An 18,371-nucleotide genomic window follows, 5' to 3' on the forward strand; every position below is an offset into this window, starting at 1 on the left:
GGCAAATTCTTAGAGTCACCTGAGGAAGGTGTGGATAATGGATCTAGTTGGGTAGCTGAGCAGACAGGGTCACCTGGGCCAGACATGAGGGATGATCCTGGTCAGGAAGGTGGGTTTAGGGAATCTTATGAGAGAGATATGGAAGATGCATTGGGTAAGGAGGTTGAGTTTGACCTAGATGGGGGTGATGCAGTTACTGGTCAAGGAATTTTGGTACTAGAGACACATGAGCCAGATGTGGGTGATGCTTCTAGACCTGATCAGATAACTGGACTTACAGAATCATATGGACCAGAAATGGGTGATATTCCTAGTCAAGAAGCTGAGTCCATGAACTCACCTGACTCAGAGAGGTGTGAGGATTTTGGTCAGGAGGCTAAGTTTATGGAAGGAGATGCTGAGATTGCTGAAGTTGTGTATTCATCAGTCCCAGATATGAGTGAATGTCCTGATCAGGAAGCTGGGGTTGTAGAGTTACATGGGTTATACGTGAATGAGTTTCCTATTCAGGAGTCACTTGAAAGAGATGTGGGTGATGGTCCTGGTCAGGAAGCTGTGATTAGTGAGTCATATGAGGCAGGTGTGGGAAATGCTTCTGTTCAGGATGCTGAAACTATACAGTCACCTAGACCAAGTGTGAATGATTCTGCTGGTCTGGAAGCTGACAGCATGCATTTACCTGGTCCATATGTGGGAGATTCTCCTGGTCAGGAAGCTGGGCTCACAGACTTGCACAGGTCAGATGTGGGAAATGCTCCTGACCAGGAAGCCAGATTCATGCAATCAACTGAGGCAGATGTGAGAGATGCTGCTAGCCAGGAAGTTGGGTTTAGGGAGTCATTTGAGGTAGTTGGAAGGTACATTCCTGGTCAGGAAGCCAAGATTCTGTGTTCACCTGATCCAGATGTGGAAGATTTTCCTGGTCAGGAAACTAGGCTCAAGGAGTTATCAGTGATAGATTGGGGAGGGGCTCCTGGTCAGGAAGGCAGGTTCATGGAATCACCTGAGGCAGGTATAGACAATGGGTCTTATCATCAGGTTGGGCAGACAGGGTCACTTGAGTCAGATGAGAGGGATACTCTTTGCCAGGAAGGTATGTTTAGGGAGTCTTGTGAGATAGATGAGGAAGATGCTTTTGGGCTCATGGAGTCACCAGTGCCAGGTCTGGGAGAGACCCCTGATCAGGAAGGCAAATTCTTAGTGTCACCTGAGGAAGGTGTGGATGATGGGTCTAGTCAGGTAACTGAGCAGACAGGGTCACCTGGGCCAGACATGAGGGATGATCCTGGTCAGGAAGCTGGGTTTAGGGAATATTATGGAACAGATATGGAAGATGCATTGGGTAAAGAGGTTGAGTTTGGCCTAGACGGGGGTGATGTGGTTACTGGTCAAGGGACTGTGATGCTAGAGACGCATGAGGCAGATGTGAGTGATGCTTCTAGACCTGATCAGATAACTGGACTTATAGAATCACATGGACCAGAAATGGGGGATATTCCTAGTCAGGAAGCCAAGACCATGCACTTACCTGACTCAGAGAGGTGTGAGGATTTTGGTCAGGAGGCTAAGTTTATGGAAGGAGATGCTGAGATTGCTGAAGTTATGTATTCATCAGTCCCAGATATGAGTGAATGTCCTGATCAGGAAGCTGGGGTTGTGGAGTCACATGGGGTATATGTGAATGAGATTCCTATTCAGGAAGCCAGAGTCTTGGAGTCACTTGAAACACATGTAGGTGATGGTCCTGGTCAGGAAGTTGTGATTAGTGAGTCATATGAGGCAGGTGTGGGAAATGCTTCTGTTCAGGATGCTGAAATTATGCACTCACCTGTACTAGGTGTGAGTGATTCTGCTAGTCTGGAGTCTGAGAGCATGCATTCACCTGGCCCATATGTGGGAGATTCTCCTGGTCAGGAAGCTGAACTCGCAGAATTGCACAGGTCAGATGTGGGAAATGCTTCTAATGAGGAAGCCAGATTCATGTCATCACCTGTAGCAGATGTGAGTGATGCTGCTGGTCAGGAAACTGAGATCCTTTGTTCCCCTGGCCCAGAGGTGGAAGATTTTCCTGGTCAGGTAGCTGGGCTCAAGAAGTCATTAGTGCTAAATCTAGGAGGGGCTCCTGTTCAGGAAAGCAGATCCTTGGAGTTACCTGAGGCAGGTGTGGATGATGGGTCTTGTCAACAGATCGGGCAGATAAGGTCACCTGGGGCAGATGTGAAGAATGCTGCTGGTCGGGAAACTGAGAGTTTGCACTCCCCTAGCCGAGATGTGGGTGATTGTTGTCATCAGGGGATTTATAGGCTCATAGACTCCTCTAGGCCAATGGTGAATATTCTTTCTGATGGAGAAATGCAACTCCCAGAGTCAAGGTTAGGGGATCCTCCTGAGGAAAAACCTGACAACATAGAGTCCCCCAGGCCAGATGTGCTGCCTGTCATTCCAGAACGTGGAGGACTGCAGGACCAGAAGCCTGAAGATGTGTGGAGAGCGCAGGACAGGGGACTGCAGAGGCAAGCTCAGGAAGGGCCCTTGTTCCCTCAGGATTCAGAGCAGGCTCTTTCCAGCCTGGTGGAGGCAGGAGTGCAGTCTGGACCCAAAGTCCTGGGAGGACAAAGCACACCCCTTTTCTCAGGAAGGGAAGAAAACAGGTCAGGAGTCCCTGAAGAAATCAAAGCCGAGGCAGCCGGAGCCAGCTCAGGGGAAAGGCCTCCTGACCCTGATTACCTCTTCCACGTCCTTTTCCTGGGAGATTCCAACGTGGGCAAGACATCATTTCTCCACTTGTTACATCATGATTCCTTTGCCACAGGCCTGACAGCGACTGTAGGTAAGATTCCTAGCCCTGGGCATGGGGGAAGGGATGGAAGTTTAGACTTAGAGGGATCTCAGAGAACCTCATACCTTCTGAGGGGAATACCCTTGTGCATAAGCAAAATAGATGTTTGTTATAGGATTTGAGGGCAGCTAGGTGGTGCAGTGGATAAAGTTCTGGGCCTGAAATCAAGGAAGACCTGAGTTCAAATGTGATCTCAAACACTTACTGGCTGTGTGACCCTAGACAAGTCACTTAATCCTGTTTGCCTCAGTTTCCTCATCTGTAAAATGAGCTGGAGAAGGAAATAACAAACCACTGCAGGGTCTTTACCAAGAAAACATCAAATGGGGTCACAATGAGTCAAAAACAACTAAACAACAATAACAACAAAATAAGATTTAAGGGACAATGGCAATCTCTCCCCTAATTAGCAATGTCTCTTTTGTAGAGTCAGGAGACCTGAGTTCAAATCCTACCTCTGATACTAGGCTGTGTGACTTAATGTGAGTCACTTAACTTTTTTTTTGCCTTGGTTTTCCCATCTCTGAAATGGGGATGATAATACTTGCACTACCTACCTTCTCCAAGGGCTCTTGGGAAGAAAGTGCTTTGGAATCCTAAAAACACCACGGATATATGTTATTATTATTACATGGCCAGAACTTCAGGGCTGAACATTGAAAATGTGTACTAACAGAACCTTAGAAACAGAACCATGTTTTTATGTAACTGCACAAGGGCAGGGTAGGTTCTAGCTGGAACAATTACTCCCAAATGGGACAATACTTTGCAACGCTGGACTGGACCTTGCTGAAAGTCCAGTACTCACCTGTGACTTTAGGTTAACCATAAATAACGCTGTTAGATTTTAGGTCACCCTCTCCCCAATCATGTTACTTTAAAATGTGCACACCCCACAGGGGCAAGGAACTGGGTTGGGATTGGGGCATGTTACTCTCTGATACCTTAGGGTGGAGTGAGTTTATCAGATATTTATCAGGAAGAGAGACTGTCCAAGCAAGAACCTTGGGAGAATTTGAGGCCTCCTGTGTCTTACTTGTGTGACCAAGCTATTCCTTTTTATGGGCCTCAGTTTTCTCATCTGTAAAATGGGGGTAATAATAGCACCCCCCCCCTCCAAGGTTGCTATGAGGATCAAATGAGATAATACTTGTAAAGCTCCCAGTACAGTGCCTGGCATATAGAAGGTGCTTAATAAATGCTTCCTTCCTTCCTTCCTTCCTTCCTTCCTTCCTTCCTTCCTTCCTTCCTTCCTGCCTTCCTTCCTTCCTTCCTTCCTGCCTTCCTTCCTTCCTTCCTTCCTCCCTCCCTCCCTCCCTTCCTCTCTCCCTTCTTCCCTCCCTCCCTTCCTCCCTCCCTTCCTTCCTTCTTCCCTCCCTTCCTCTCTCCCTCCCTCCCTCCTTTCCTCCCTCCCTTCCTTCCTTCTTCATTGCAAAGCTTGATGTTATATATCATCTCCTCTGAGCTTCACAACAAGACTATGAATGAGGTGCTATCATTATCATAGACAGAGAAACTGAAGCTGAGAAAGGTTGGGGGACAGCAAGGCAACAAGTGTTTATTAAGTGCTCAGTGTGTGCCAGGCACAGTGCCAAATGCTGGGAATACAAATACAAGAAGAGTTTACCTTCTGATAGTAAAATACGTTAGAGGTGGCTGGAAGGTTGGGGGGGTTAGTGGTGAGGTTCCTGGTGGTAAAATCAGGAAAGTCAGAGCAGAGCCCAGAGGGGAAGGGAGCAAGGCTAGACTGGATTCCTCCCCAAAATGGGGCTCACCAATGGGAGAAGGGGGCCTCAGGGGCAGAGAGACCTTCCAGGATGAGGATGGTCTCTAAGGCATGGAGGCAAAGTTGAGAGGTGGCCTTTAAGATGTAAATATATATATATGCATATATACACACATATACTTATACATATATATACATACATATATGCCTACATACGCATACACCTACATACATATACATACCTATATACCTACATATATGTACATAGTGTAGATATACATACATATATATGTAAAATTACTCTAAGCAGGCTAGTTTTGTTGAAAAGACCACCAGATTTGGAAATGGGTTTGAAATAGTTACTTTTCAGTTGTGTGACCTTGGACAAGTCATTTTATCTCATCTGTATAATGGGAGGGTTGGATGAGATGATCTCTAAGGTCTCCTCCAGCTTGGAATCCTGTTGTCATTGTTGAGTTATTTCAGTCATGTCTGACTCTCTGTGATATCTTTTGGAGTTTTCTTGGCAAAGATACTGAAATAGTTTACCATTTCCTTCTATACCTCATTTTATAGATGAGGAAGCTGAGGCATGCAGAATTAAGTGATTTACCCGGGGTTACATAGTTTGTAAGTGTCTGAGGTTTTGAACCTGATTTGAACTCAGGTCTTCCTGACTCCAGGGCCTGTACTCTATCTGCTTTATCACCTAGTTGTCCCAGGAGCCTAGGATTCTATTTACGGATCATATACACTGTTGTACGGAGGTTCTAGAGGATACAATCGATCTCCCCCATACCCTACTAATTACAACAGAGTGTGGTGAGAGCACATTTCTCTATGGGGGAAAATGGTGTGACAGGGTCCCCGGTCTGCCAGAGTTTACAGTCCCATCAGGATGTTGCAATTAAGTCAGGACAGTTACTTGGCAAAATCAGTCTCCTGACTTGCCAGTCCCAAGCCTGAATAATCAAGGTCTCTTGAAGGAGTCCCAGTCAGGGCTCTAGGACTTGAGAAGGCAGAGAGATCTCGGTGGACTAGGGCAGTCAGGGAAGACCTCCTGGAGCAGATAGGCCTTGAGCAAGGCCCTGAAGGGTGGGAGGAATTGGATGGCCAGAGAGCAGTGGGGAGACACCCCTCAGAGCAAAAAGCTCCTATCACTTTCACTTTTCCTGCTTCCATATCCTCTTGTACAAGAAGGGGGACAAGGAGAGGACGAAGAAAACTCTCAGGTCTCTTCCAACCTACAAGCTATCAGGGCTAATAGGGGGATTCATGTCCCCTCTGTCTCTTTGTACTGGTGGTCTCCTGTGTCTGGAATGTCATCCCCCTTTACCTCTCAGAATTCCTTCTTCCCTCTCCTTCTGATGGAAAGGCCTGAAGCCTTTCCTGATCCCACCATCTGCTAGGAGTGCCCTCCTCCCACCCCGATGATCTGGTGCCTATTAATAAACACACATGTGTGCATGTATACACACACGTAATGCATCCATGTAGATGTCATGTGCAATGCACCTACTTATTGTGTTATTACATGTGTATGTATACACAGAAATCTATCCATGTGCATACATTTATGTATATATCACATGCATGCAATATATGGTATTATACATGTGTGCATATACATATAGAAATAGATTTTGTGTGTACATCTCTATGCATGTACACACACATTCACACATGTACACAATACATGTGTTTGTGTGTATACATCACACATGCTTGTAATACGGGTTGTGTACATGCACATATATACATCTTGGTGTGTAGATGCAGTATCTTCTGTGCACAAATATTGTGTGTGTGCACATGCGCTTATAAAGGCATGTTTGTGTGTATGTACACACATGTCTATATGATGCCTGTATATACACACATATTGTGCACAATGCATGCATACACATAGCATTTGTCTGTACATATTTCATGTGTACATACATATTTCATATGTACATACATATGTTGGATATGCACACACAAACATATTTGTGTTTATATATGCTTGTGTATATTATATGTGTTTGTACATATTTGTTGCACACACACATGAATATACATATATAAACAAATATTTGTGTGTACATTATATGGCATATCCACATATGTACATATGCACATTTTGTTTGTGTGTGTAGAGAAAGAGAGAGACAGACCGACAGAGATGGAGAGACAGAGGCAGACAGACAGACAGACACAGAGAGACAGAGGCAGACATGGACAGACAGAGATGGACAGACAGAGATAGACAGGAGGACAGAGAGAGATGGAGAGACAGAGCACACGCTCACTGGAGTGGGGGGAGGGCATTACTAGCGGCTGGGTGGTCTCCCTTCTCCAGACTGTAAGCTTCTCAAACAGAGAGACTATCTCACTTTTGCCTTTGTGTCATCAGCATCTAGCATAGTGGCTGGTGCACAGGGTGCTTAATAAATGCTCATGGATCGATTGTCATTTCGTTCTAAGCAGCATCACTAAAGGTGACCCTGGTCCTGGAATTTTGGAATAATAATAATTGCTCCCATTTGTATAAGGTTATAATGTTAACAAAGAGTTTTAAAAATTATTTATTATTATCATTAGGCTCTCACCAGACTTCTGTGAGGTATGTGCTATTATCATACCCATTTTAAAGAGAAGCCAGCTGAAGCTGAGAGAGGTTTAATCATTTGCTCAGGGCCACATGAATACACATCTGAGGTGGGGGTTAAACCCAGTTCTTTCTGACTCCAAGTCTAATTCATTAGTCACTAGGGGTTGAACCCTGAATGGGTTGCTGCCTCTCATCTCTCCAATGTACCCTAGGGATGGATTATCGGATCAAAAACCTGGTGGTGGATAATAGACGGTTTGCGCTGCAGCTCTGGGACACTGCGGGGCAGGAGAGGTAATGAGCCTTCTTCATTGTCACATTCCTGTGGCGACCCCAATGGGGGCTTGGTGATGGGGTGCAGGGAGAAAGGGAAGGGAGGAGAAGGGAGGGAAGAGGAACAGGGCAGATCTCCCAAGTCTGGGAGAACAGCACACACACCATAGGAAAAGACTCATGTAATAGGAGACAAGAGGTGTTAACCTTGGCCATTGTGATCCTAGGATCACAGTTTTGGAGATGAAAGGGACCTCAGAGGTTATCCATGGAAACCCCCTCATTTTATAGGCAAGGAAACTGAAGGCCAAAGAAGGCCTTGCCCAGGATTACACAGGCAGCAAAATCTGGGATTTGAACTGAGGTCCTTTGAGCCCAAGGGACAGCTAGGTGGCTAGGTGGATAGAATACTGGGCCCAGAGTCAAGAAGAATCATCTTAGGGAGTTCAAATCCAGCCTCAGACACCTGCTAGCTGTGTGACCCTGGGTAAGTCACTCTGTCTGTCTCAGTTTCCTTATTTGTAAAATGAGCTGGAGAAGGAAATGACAAACCACTCCAGTATCTCTGTCAAGAAAACCCCAAATGGGGTCATGGAGAGTCACACATGACTGAATCTTTGATTCCAAATCCAGTGCTCTGAAGGAGAAATCACTAAGGTCTGTGATATCCTCCTACCTCATGAGAAGTGAGCCACTTCCTTTTTCTGGGCCTCAGTTCCTTCATCTGTAAAATGGGGGAGTCTGTCCATCTATCTATCCATCCATCTCTCTGTCTCTGTCTCTGTCTCTCTCTGTCTCTCTGTCTCTGTCTCTCTCTGTCTCTCTCTCTGTCTCTCTCTGTCTCTCTCTGTCTCTCTGTCTCTCTCTCTCTGTCTCTCTCTCTCTCGCGCCCTTTTTTTCCTGCTCTTTATCCCGTGATATGTCACAGATTCCCTAGGCCTGAGTCCTCCTAGGGACAACTTGTCTGCCCAACAACAGGGGGCTACATTGATGATGATCTCTTGTGTGCTCTTTCAACTCTCAGAGCTAAGATTTTTGTTGCCAAAGGTAGTCTGTGTCTTACTAGGCATCTCCTGGTAGGTACCACAGCATAACCAAGCAGTTTCTCCGGAAGGCTGATGGTATTGTGCTCATGTATGACATCACCTGCCCAAGAAGCTTCACCCATGTGCGCTACTGGCTGGACTGCATCCAGGTGAGTGGGCTTGCTGCTAGGGCTGGTCCTGGCTGGAGGGGGCCACTGTCTGTTTGCTGTTTATTTCCTTTCCCTAGCAAGGGCATGGATTTGACAAAAGATGGCGTAGGTGGCCCCACCCTCCAAATAGATGTGTTGGGTGAGTGAGGAGAAAGCAGGTCTATACTATGAAGCCACACCCACACAGTGGAGCCCTGCACAAAAACAACTTCCTATGTATCCTGTGATTTTTCCCTACTCAAAGTTAACCCTGGATATAGTCATAACACCTTCTCCTTGGCTGTCATGGAGACCTGCAACTCTTGCACTTGGTCATGTGACAGACAGGCTCATTCTGCCCCAACTTCCTAATCACTTGATCAATAAGACTTTACTGAAGCTCCGCTCTATCTCCAACCCAGTGCTCTTTGCTGAGAAGATTCTAGGAGAAATAAAAAGCATGGTGCGTGCCCTCAAGGAAGTTCTATTTTACTTAGGGAGAAAGGATACATATGTGCTTGAATATATTCACAAGCATTTTATTACACACATATGTATATGCATATTTTATATGTGCATATAATATACACAATGCACCGACATGTATGTGCACACACAGGCACATGTGCATGTGTAAGACACGTACACATATAATGCAATACTTGGTATACTGCACTCACGTATATATACACACATGTCATCAGATTATGTACAGTATAATGTGCATACATGCACACGAACATTGTGGGTACTTACATATACATACATGTACACACATCTGTATGTTCACATACGTGCTTATACATAAGTATGTTTATAGACATGGAGACACCTAGGTGGCTGAGTAGATAGAGTTCTGGGCCTGGAATTGGGAAAATCTGAGTTCAAATCCAGCCTCAGACCCTTACTAGCTGTGTGACCCTGGGCAAGTCACCTAACCCCAATTGTCTTGCCTTCCCCCCTCCAAAAAGCCAATAAAAAACAAACAAACAAATAAATAATAAATAAAAGAATAAATGAATGAATGAATAAATGAGTAAATAAATAAAAGAAAAACAAGGATTGAATAAAGGCCACTGGATTTAGTCATTAAAAGATCTTTGATAACCTTGGAGAGATCAGTTTCAGAAGCCAGATTACAATGAACAAGTGATCAGGAGGAGAGAAAGTAGAGGCAATCAGTGTAGATAGCTTTTTCTAGGTCCAGAACACTTTTTAAAAAACCAATTTTTTTATTTTGAATTTAGTAGTCATCGATAAACACAGGTATTCTGATATACAAAGAACAAAGAAGAGAATTGTGTATGAAACTGAACTGCTGCTCCATACAGCTTGTTTTTCTTAAAGTGCATATTAAATTTAACAAGGTAGTAATAAAACCACCCTGCCCCCACCCCTTAGTAACCCTCCCTTGTAACAAGTTAATAGAGTCAAGGAAAACAAATCAACACATTGACTGTGACCAAAAATGTGAGTCTCGCTCTGTACCCCAAGTCCATCATGTCTCTGGCAAGAGATGGGAGAGGCACGCTCCACCATCAGCATTCTGAAGCCATGACTGGTCACTGAGGTTCAGAGCCCTGAGGACTGTCAATGCCGCTTTCCATCATGTTATTGTGGTCATCGTGTAAGTGCGTCTCCTGGTTCTTCTCACTCTATTCTGTGTCAGTTCAAACAAGTCTTGCCAAATTTCTCTGAACTCTTCATATCCATCTTATAGTGAAATAATTTTCCAATATGCCACCAGCTATCCAGTCATTGCCCAGTGGAAGAGTGCCCACTTTACTTCCAGCTGTCTACCATCCAGTATGTTTTCTACCTATATCTGCCATAAAGACTGAGACTTTAGGGGTGGCTAGGTGGTGCAGTGAATAGAGCACCAGCCCTGTAGTTGGAAGAATCTGAGTTCAAATCTGGCCTTAGACACATAACACTTACTAGCCATGTGACTTTGGGCTAGCCACTTAACCCCAATTGCCCTGCCTTCCCCCCTCCAAAAAAAAAAAAGCAAAAAAAAAAAAAAGAGTGAGACTTTAGACCAGAAGGACATTGGAGAAAATTAAAGACACTAGGCAGACAAGAAGCCTGAGCAAAGATAATATAGGTAGATAGATCTTAGTGTATTTGGGCAACAGAGAGTTAAGAAATAGCCATGATGGGAGCAGAGGGGGCACATGGGTAGGAGTGGAAGCTCAGGTTAGGTCAGTAGGATCGGCCTAGCCTTTTTTGATGGCTCAAATTCTACACAATTCCTGCCCAGTCTTCAGCCCCTCAGGACCCATCCCACTTCCTTCCTAACTCTGTCCCTTTGAACTCACAGAATGGACCCTTGAAGAGAGAGCCTTTCGGGGTTCTTGGGATGGAAAGGAAATTGTGTTCCCTTTCTACAAAAATAGTGTGCTTGTTGTACTGCAGGAAGCAGGACCTGATGACGTTGTCATCCTCCTTCTTGGGAACAAGATAGACTGCGTGGAGGAGAGGCAGGTGTCCACAGAGGATGGACAGCTCCTGGCCAAGGTGAGTGTCCTGGTGAACATCTCAGACACGCCCGTTCTCAGAGGAGGGACAATTCTGCAAGATGGAGGCAGACCTGCCCCTTAGTCATGGCAACATAGGGACAATCTCAACAGAAGCCACATTGCAGGGGACCCAGGCAGCTAGGGCTGCACGAGGGATAGGAGAAGGAGGCAGTATAGTGTGGTAGAAGTCATCACGATTTTAAAATGATAAGATTTAGGTTTGAAACCTGGTTGGGTTGATTTTTTTAAACTAATTACCTATATAGCCTTGAGTAAATTACTGTGCTTCTCTGGTTTTCAGTTTCTTCATCCATGTCAATCAATCGATTAAAAAAAACATTTATTAAGCATATATTATATGCCAGGAACTATGCTAAGTGCTAGTGATACAAAAAGAGGTTTAAAAAATAGTGCTAGCTCATATTCTAATATGAATAGGAATGGCTAATAGTTATTTGGTTGGGTGTTGTCCTTCATTCTCAAAGAGGAACGAAATGATATCACCATGTTGGGTTCAAGGTACAATGTGTCCAATTGTGGACGATCAGATCAGTACAAGCTCAGAATGCTTTACCAGAGACTGGGCCCAAATTCTGACGAGGGAGACAATGAACAATCAAATATATTTAAAACAAGCTATGTACAGGATAAATAGGAAATAATGAACAAAGGGAAGGCACTAGAATTAAGAGGGGATGGGAAAGGCTTTCTGTAGAAGGTGGGATTTTAGTTGAGACAAAGGAAGCCAGAAAGGTCAATAGGTGGAGTTGAGGGGGTAGAGCTTTTCAGGCATAGGGGACAGCTGTTTGTAATGAGACACTGGCCTCTGGTATGGACTCCTGACCTTTCAAGACTTTTTAAGGCCCTGTATCAAAGGAAGGAAGAAGCAAACAAGAGGCCACCCTATCCCAGACACAGGTTTGCCTAGGAGGCCATGTACTCACTAGGTTCAACGGGACCTAAATCTCCTCCCTCACCCAGAAGCTCTCAGCAGTTTATACTCCTAGTTCAAATACAGACAGGGAAGAAAAGGGGTCTGTTTGACTATTTGGTGCCTTTTGTGTGCACACCAAGTCTTGGCTTAGCAACCAATCAAAAGGCCCCTCTTTGCTACACAGCAAGCAGACAGGAAACAGTTAAAACATACCTGTCACACAGTGAATAGAGCACTGGCCCTGGAATCAGGAGGACCTGAGTTCAAATCCGGCCTCAGACACTTAACACTTACTAGCCATGTGACCTTGGGCAAGTCACTTACCCCCCAATTGCCCTGCCCTCCCCCCTCCAAAAAGAAAAACAAACAACCCCCCCACACACACACACACACAAAACATAACTGTCCACAGAGGAGGATCCTCCATTATGTATGCATGGAAGCAGGCTCCATGCTTGGGGGATTGTGTCAGGCAGAGCAAACTATGCGTGTAGCTAAAGACTGAACTCTCATCGGCCAGTCCCCTGCTACACACAAAGTAAGGGGGTTGGACTAAATCTCTGAAACTCCCTCCAGTTCGAGAACCATTTGATTTACTTTGATAATTAATATTTTTTTAAAGCCTATGTAGGAGTAGATCCAGGATGTCAGAAAGATATGAGGAAGCCCAGTTCCTCACACACCCCATAGAAAGCACCAAAGAGAAGAAAAATGGCTAAAAGAGCAAATGGGAGAAAATAAAAGCCAATAAAATTTAAAAGGAGCAAGACTGAAGGCAATTTTACATTTAAAAAAATGCCATAGACAAGCTGAATCAGCTAATATATCAGAAACTCCAGAGGTGGAAAAAGAAACCAGACATAGATATTCCAATCAATCAATATTCCAAACAATTTTGCCATTTGGTTGTTTCAGTAGCATTTGACTTTGTAACCGCATTTAGGGTTTTCTTGGCAAAGTCACTGGAGTGGTTTGACATTTCCTTTTCCAGCTCATTTTACAGATAAGGAAACTGAGGCAAACAGGGTGAAGTGACTTTCCCAGGGTCACACAAGTAGCCTGAGGCTGGATTTGAACTCAGGTCTTCCTGACTCCAGGCCCAACTATCCATTCCACCACCTAGCTGCCCAGTCAACAAGATATGTCAATCAAGAACCTTATATGTGTTATTAAGCACCTGGTATGTTCCAGGAACAATGCTAGTTGACCAGGGATAAAGACAAAAATGTAACAACCCCTACACTCATTTTAACATGACATAGAACATGAGCATATAAACAAAATACAGGGTGTCCCTAAAGTCTGGACACATAGGAAATCACATTATGCATATTTTCAAGAAATGAAATGAATGAAATTTTCAACAACATTTGATTTAATTAGCATAAATTTTAGCCATGACAATTTCATATGGAGCAAAAGCTTTCATTAGCTATTGGGCACTATTTTCCATATTAATGAGATTAATTTAATTTAATTAGTTAATGAGATTTCCTATGTGTCTCCTATGTCTTCCTATGAAATCTCTTTTATGCTAATTAAATCTAATGTTGAAATTTTCATTCATTTCATTTCTTGAAAATATGCTTAGTTAATGAGATTTCCTATGTGTCCAAACTTAGGGACACCCTGTACCTACCAAGGAAACACAAAGCAGTTTGGGGAAGGAGCTGGGGGTTAGTTGTGGGGGAAATCAGGAAAGGCTTCATGTAGGAGATAGCACTTGAGTTGAACTTTGAAGGAAAGTAAAAATTCTAAGAGGGAAAGGAGAGAGGGGAGTGCATTCTAGGCATGGGAGAGGTCAGTTCATGCCCAAGAAAGAGATGAGAGTCTTATTTGTGGGAAAATTTGAGAAATTCGGTTTGATCTGATCAGGGAATGTGTGAAGGGAAGTAAAGTATCATTAGCTTGGGAAAGTAGGCTGGAGCCAGGCTGGGAAGAGCTTTTAATGCCAAACAGAGGAGATTATATTTGATTCTAAAGTTAATAGGAAGCACCCTATTAAAAGAAATGAAACATGAATCAGGAAAGCTAAGGAAACCACAAGGTCTCATTTTGAAAGCTGAAGAAAGTAGAAACTCTCACACACACAAAATTAAAGTGAGAATTGGAAAACAAACAAACAAAAATGAGAATTATTAAAATTAAATTTTAAAAATTTAAAGAAGAAAATATTCTGTATGGAAAATAGTATAGAAAACCTCAAAAAATAGGAGCAACTATTATCAGATTTAAGTCCAGAGTCAAATGGATTGAACCCGTGCTGAGGCTCCTGTGATACCTTACGCCGATACAGTGAATCCTTCACAGTAATAACTCTATATCTCCACCCAGGATTGCCTCTGCTCCAGTGCTTCCAACTTTGCCTGACATCCACTATCCTACCTCCAAACTGCTCTCTGTCCCTATACCATACCCCAATGTTTGGCAAACCTTTTTCTGGGTGATGGGAAGATGAGTAACAAATCCTAACTAAGGTGTTATTCCTCCCCCCAGGTAACATGTGCATTTAATAGGGACCTTTGGGAGTCAGTGTCCAAACCCGAAGAGATAACTCTAATGATGGAATTTCAGGTGCCATGATTAGCTAAAAGGAGAGATGCTTAGGCTCTTCTTCATGCCCAAGTCACATGACAGGAGGAGCCTCCTATTCCCCTTCCCCCTACTTGCAGGGCTGGTCCCCCTGTTCTAAAAACTGTTGGAGAGACTCCAGACTGACCATCTGAGAGCAGATATTATCTGCTTTTGTGTCACATATATCCTGTGTTTCTGTTTGGCTTTGTAGGAAATTGGGGTCATCTTTGGGGAATGCAGTGCTGTCTTGGGGCATAACATCTTAGAGCCCATTGTGACCTTAGCAAGGTGAGTGTAACCTTTCCCTCGATTTCCATACCCCAGAATCCCATCCTGGCACTAATATTCTGCTTGTGTGCATAGGTGTGTGTGTGTGTGTGTGTGTGTGTGTGTGTGTGTGTGTTTAGTACTTTTGCACAGGGTGGGCTTGGGAGTTCCAGTGAATTAAAGGGAATTAAGAGGGATAAGAAAGTGATCCATCAAGTCTTTAGGAATATAATGTTATTAAGATAACACTTTACCTTGATAGAGTTTTAGAGTTCTAATTTTCTTGTATCCCTCAATGGAATGTAGCATCTTTGAGAGCACACTATTTAGTCTCATCTTCTAAGCAAGGCATGAGATACAAGAAGGAGGTGGGGGCAGGGCAGGATTGTTTGCTGTTTCTCCAGGGCAAAGACCTAGGTGAAGATCTGTAATTAAAAAAAATAAAAAGAGAGACTGGAACAAAGGGCAGCATAATGAACACAGTACGATAGTTGGAGTCAGGAAGACCTAGGTTCCAATTCTTATTATGTTTATTAGCTTCTGATAAATTGATATTCCTAAAGCACAGATCTAACTATAGCGTCATAGATTTAGGGCTAGAAGGGACCTTTGAGGCTATCTAGAGGCCACCCTACTCATTTTACAGATGAGGAAACTGAGGCATAGAAAGGTTAAGTGATTTATTCAAGATCACAATCCAGTAAAGTATCTGAGGTAGGATTTGAACTTAGGTTTTCCTAACCTCTAAGTCCAGTCCTCTATCCACCACTCCATACTGCCCCCACTCTCCTGCTTGAATTTCTATGGCTCCCTATTGCCTCTAGGATAAAAATAAAAACTTCTTTTTGGGGGGCATTAAAAACCCTTCACAAGCTGTCTCTGGCCTATCTTTCCTTACTTGATTAAACATGATTCCTCCACATTCACCCTCTATTCCAGCTCAGCTGTCTTGTTTATCCTACACGACTTTCCATCTGCTATCTTCTCACCTTTGCGGGGACTGTCTCTCATAGCTGGGATGCTCTTTCTTCCCATATGCTTTATGAAACACTCAGCTCCCTTTCAGTCTCATTCAAAGACCACATCCTTTAAGATGCCTTTCCTTATTCTTCTAGTAAGTGTCCCTTGAGCCCCCAATGAGTTTGCATTTATGTGTATGTGTTTATGCACATGTTATATTGTATATATATATACATATATGTATATATATATTATGTGCATCTCTAGTAGAAAGCAAGCTTCTTGAAGGCAAGAGACTGTCTCTGTATCCCACCATAGTAGGTGCTTAATAAATATTTGTTGATTGAAATAATTTAATTTCTCCAGGTCTTAGCTTCCTCATCTGTAAAATGGGGGTAAAAATATCTGTAGTTCCTCCTACAGCCTGTGGTACAATGGTAGCTAGAGCTCTCAACCTGGAGTCAGGAGGATCTGAATTAAAATCCTAGCTCAGACACTCACCAGCTGCATGACTGAGCAATTCACTTGGAGATGATACAATGGAGATAACAATAACATCTATCTCTTAGAGTTGTTTTGAGGACTAAATGGTAAGAGTATTTTTAAGTGCCTGGCATATAATGGGTAATGTGTAAATGTTTCTTCCCTTCCCCGATTCCTCACAAGGTTATTATGAGGCTCAACAGAGATAATGAGTAGTTAAATGATGCAATGAGTAAGGGTGCTGGTTCTGGAATCAGAAAGCCCTTAGTTCAAATCCTCCCTCAGACACTTATACTAGCTGTGTGACACTGGGCAAGTCACTTCACCCTGTTTTCCTCAGTTTCATCTGTACAGTGAACTGGAGAAGGAAATGCCAAACTACTCCAGTATCTCTGCCAAGAAAATCCCAAGTAGGGTCAGATAAGACTGAAATGACTGAACAACAACAAATTGTTGGGAAGTTTTCTTAACACGAAGCTGAAATCTTCCTTCCTGTAGCTTCCACCCATTGCTCCTAGTTCAGGAATAATCCTTAACCCTCCCTCCATATGAAAGCTCTTCAAGTATTTGAAAACAACCATGCTGTTCCTCTCCAAATTTTCTCTTCTCTGTGTTAAACATTTCCAGTTAAAAAAAATCATAGGATCATGAAATCATATATTTAAGAGTTGGAGGGAACCATAAACCATTTAGTCTATGCCCCTCATTTTACAGACAGGGAAACTGAGAACTAGAGTAATTAAATGACTTTCCGAAGGTCATACAGATGCAAAGTAGCAGAGCTAGCATTTGAACCCAGATCTTTTGACTTTACATCCAGCATTTTCTCCTGTTCCTTCAACATCCTGGTTGCTTTCTTTCAGTTTCTCAATGCTATTTGAGAATGTGGTGACTTGAACTAGATGAAATACTTCAAGTGTGGTCTGATAGCACAGAATACAGTGGCAAGGGCAGGGGCAGGGGTGGGGAAAGTAGGAGGTGTCAAATCTCTCCTTCTAGACCCTATCCATCTTTTAATCCTGAGATTGTATTGGCTTTTTTGGATTGCTTTGTTACACTGCTTACTCCTATTGAAGCTGAAGTCCACTAAAACCCCTAGGTCTTTTACATACACTCTATTTTATACTCATGATATGATTTAAAAAAAAAATAAAACCCAAGTGTAAGACTTTATAGCCATCATTCTTACATGTCATATCCTTAGATTCAGGCCATCATTTTAGCCTTCTGAGACCTTTTCAAGTTTTAAGTTTGTCATCCAATGTGATAGCTATCCCTCCCAGCCTGGTATCACCTACACAGCTGATAAGCACACTCTGTGTGCCTTCCTCAGAGCCAATGGGAAAATGTTGAACTGTACAGGACCAAGGACAGATCCCTGGGGCACTTCTTTATCAGCTTCCTTTCTCACATCCTGCTAAATCAACACTTTACTTTTTTCTCACTTTTCTTACTTTATCTCCCTAATGTTCTGACTACACATACCCTCTTCCATGAGCTATTTCTCCTCATTCCATTAAAAATATATATATAAATTGAAGTTTCATTGTTCTATATAACGTGCTATATAACACACCATCGTTTTACAGATAAGGAAATGGAGATGCTGAGGTTTAGAGGGGAGAAGTGACCTATCTGCTGTCATACAGCTCATCCTATTCATAGGATTATAGATTTAGAGCTGGAATGGACTTTAGAGGTCCTTGAGTCCAGTTCCCCAATCCTGCCTTATTTTCCAGATGAGGGAAGGAAGGTTCAGAGAATTTTCCCAGTGTCACACAGTAAGGAGTTGAGGTGAGATTTGGAACACAGGTCTTCCTGACTTTGGGCAGCTGCTCCATCTGCCCCGCCTAGTTAACCCTCTAGAATCCCAGAGAAAGCTCATTTCCACAAAAAGATCAGTTCTCATTTTAGGGAACAACCAGGATTGCATTTGGAGGAGGACGAAGAAGACAGTAGGTATTCAAGTCCATAGCAGCAATTTGGGAACTGAAAGGAGGTTTTCACAAAAGAATAAGATAAGGCAATG

General features: G+C 43.4%; 1 protein-coding gene across 1 annotated transcript in view; it reads left to right on the plus strand.

Moving 5' to 3' along the window:
• Positions 1–18,371, plus strand: part of RAB44 (RAB44, member RAS oncogene family) — a 41,994-nt gene that overhangs the window by 20,817 nt on the left and 2,806 nt on the right. The window contains exons 10-14 of the mRNA XM_069073657.1: positions 1,121–2,830; positions 7,371–7,452; positions 8,512–8,626; positions 11,021–11,122; positions 14,844–14,920. Of these exons, the coding sequence (XP_068929758.1) occupies positions 1,121–2,830; positions 7,371–7,452; positions 8,512–8,626; positions 11,021–11,122; positions 14,844–14,920 (2,086 nt within the window). The remainder of the gene's footprint in view (positions 1–1,120; positions 2,831–7,370; positions 7,453–8,511; positions 8,627–11,020; positions 11,123–14,843; positions 14,921–18,371) is intronic.

This window comes from Petaurus breviceps, unplaced genomic scaffold, assembly GCF_028583685.1.
Source record: "Petaurus breviceps papuanus isolate PSGF00001 unplaced genomic scaffold, PetGlider_PUasm1.0 90865, whole genome shotgun sequence".
NCBI lineage: Eukaryota > Metazoa > Chordata > Mammalia > Diprotodontia > Petauridae > Petaurus > Petaurus breviceps.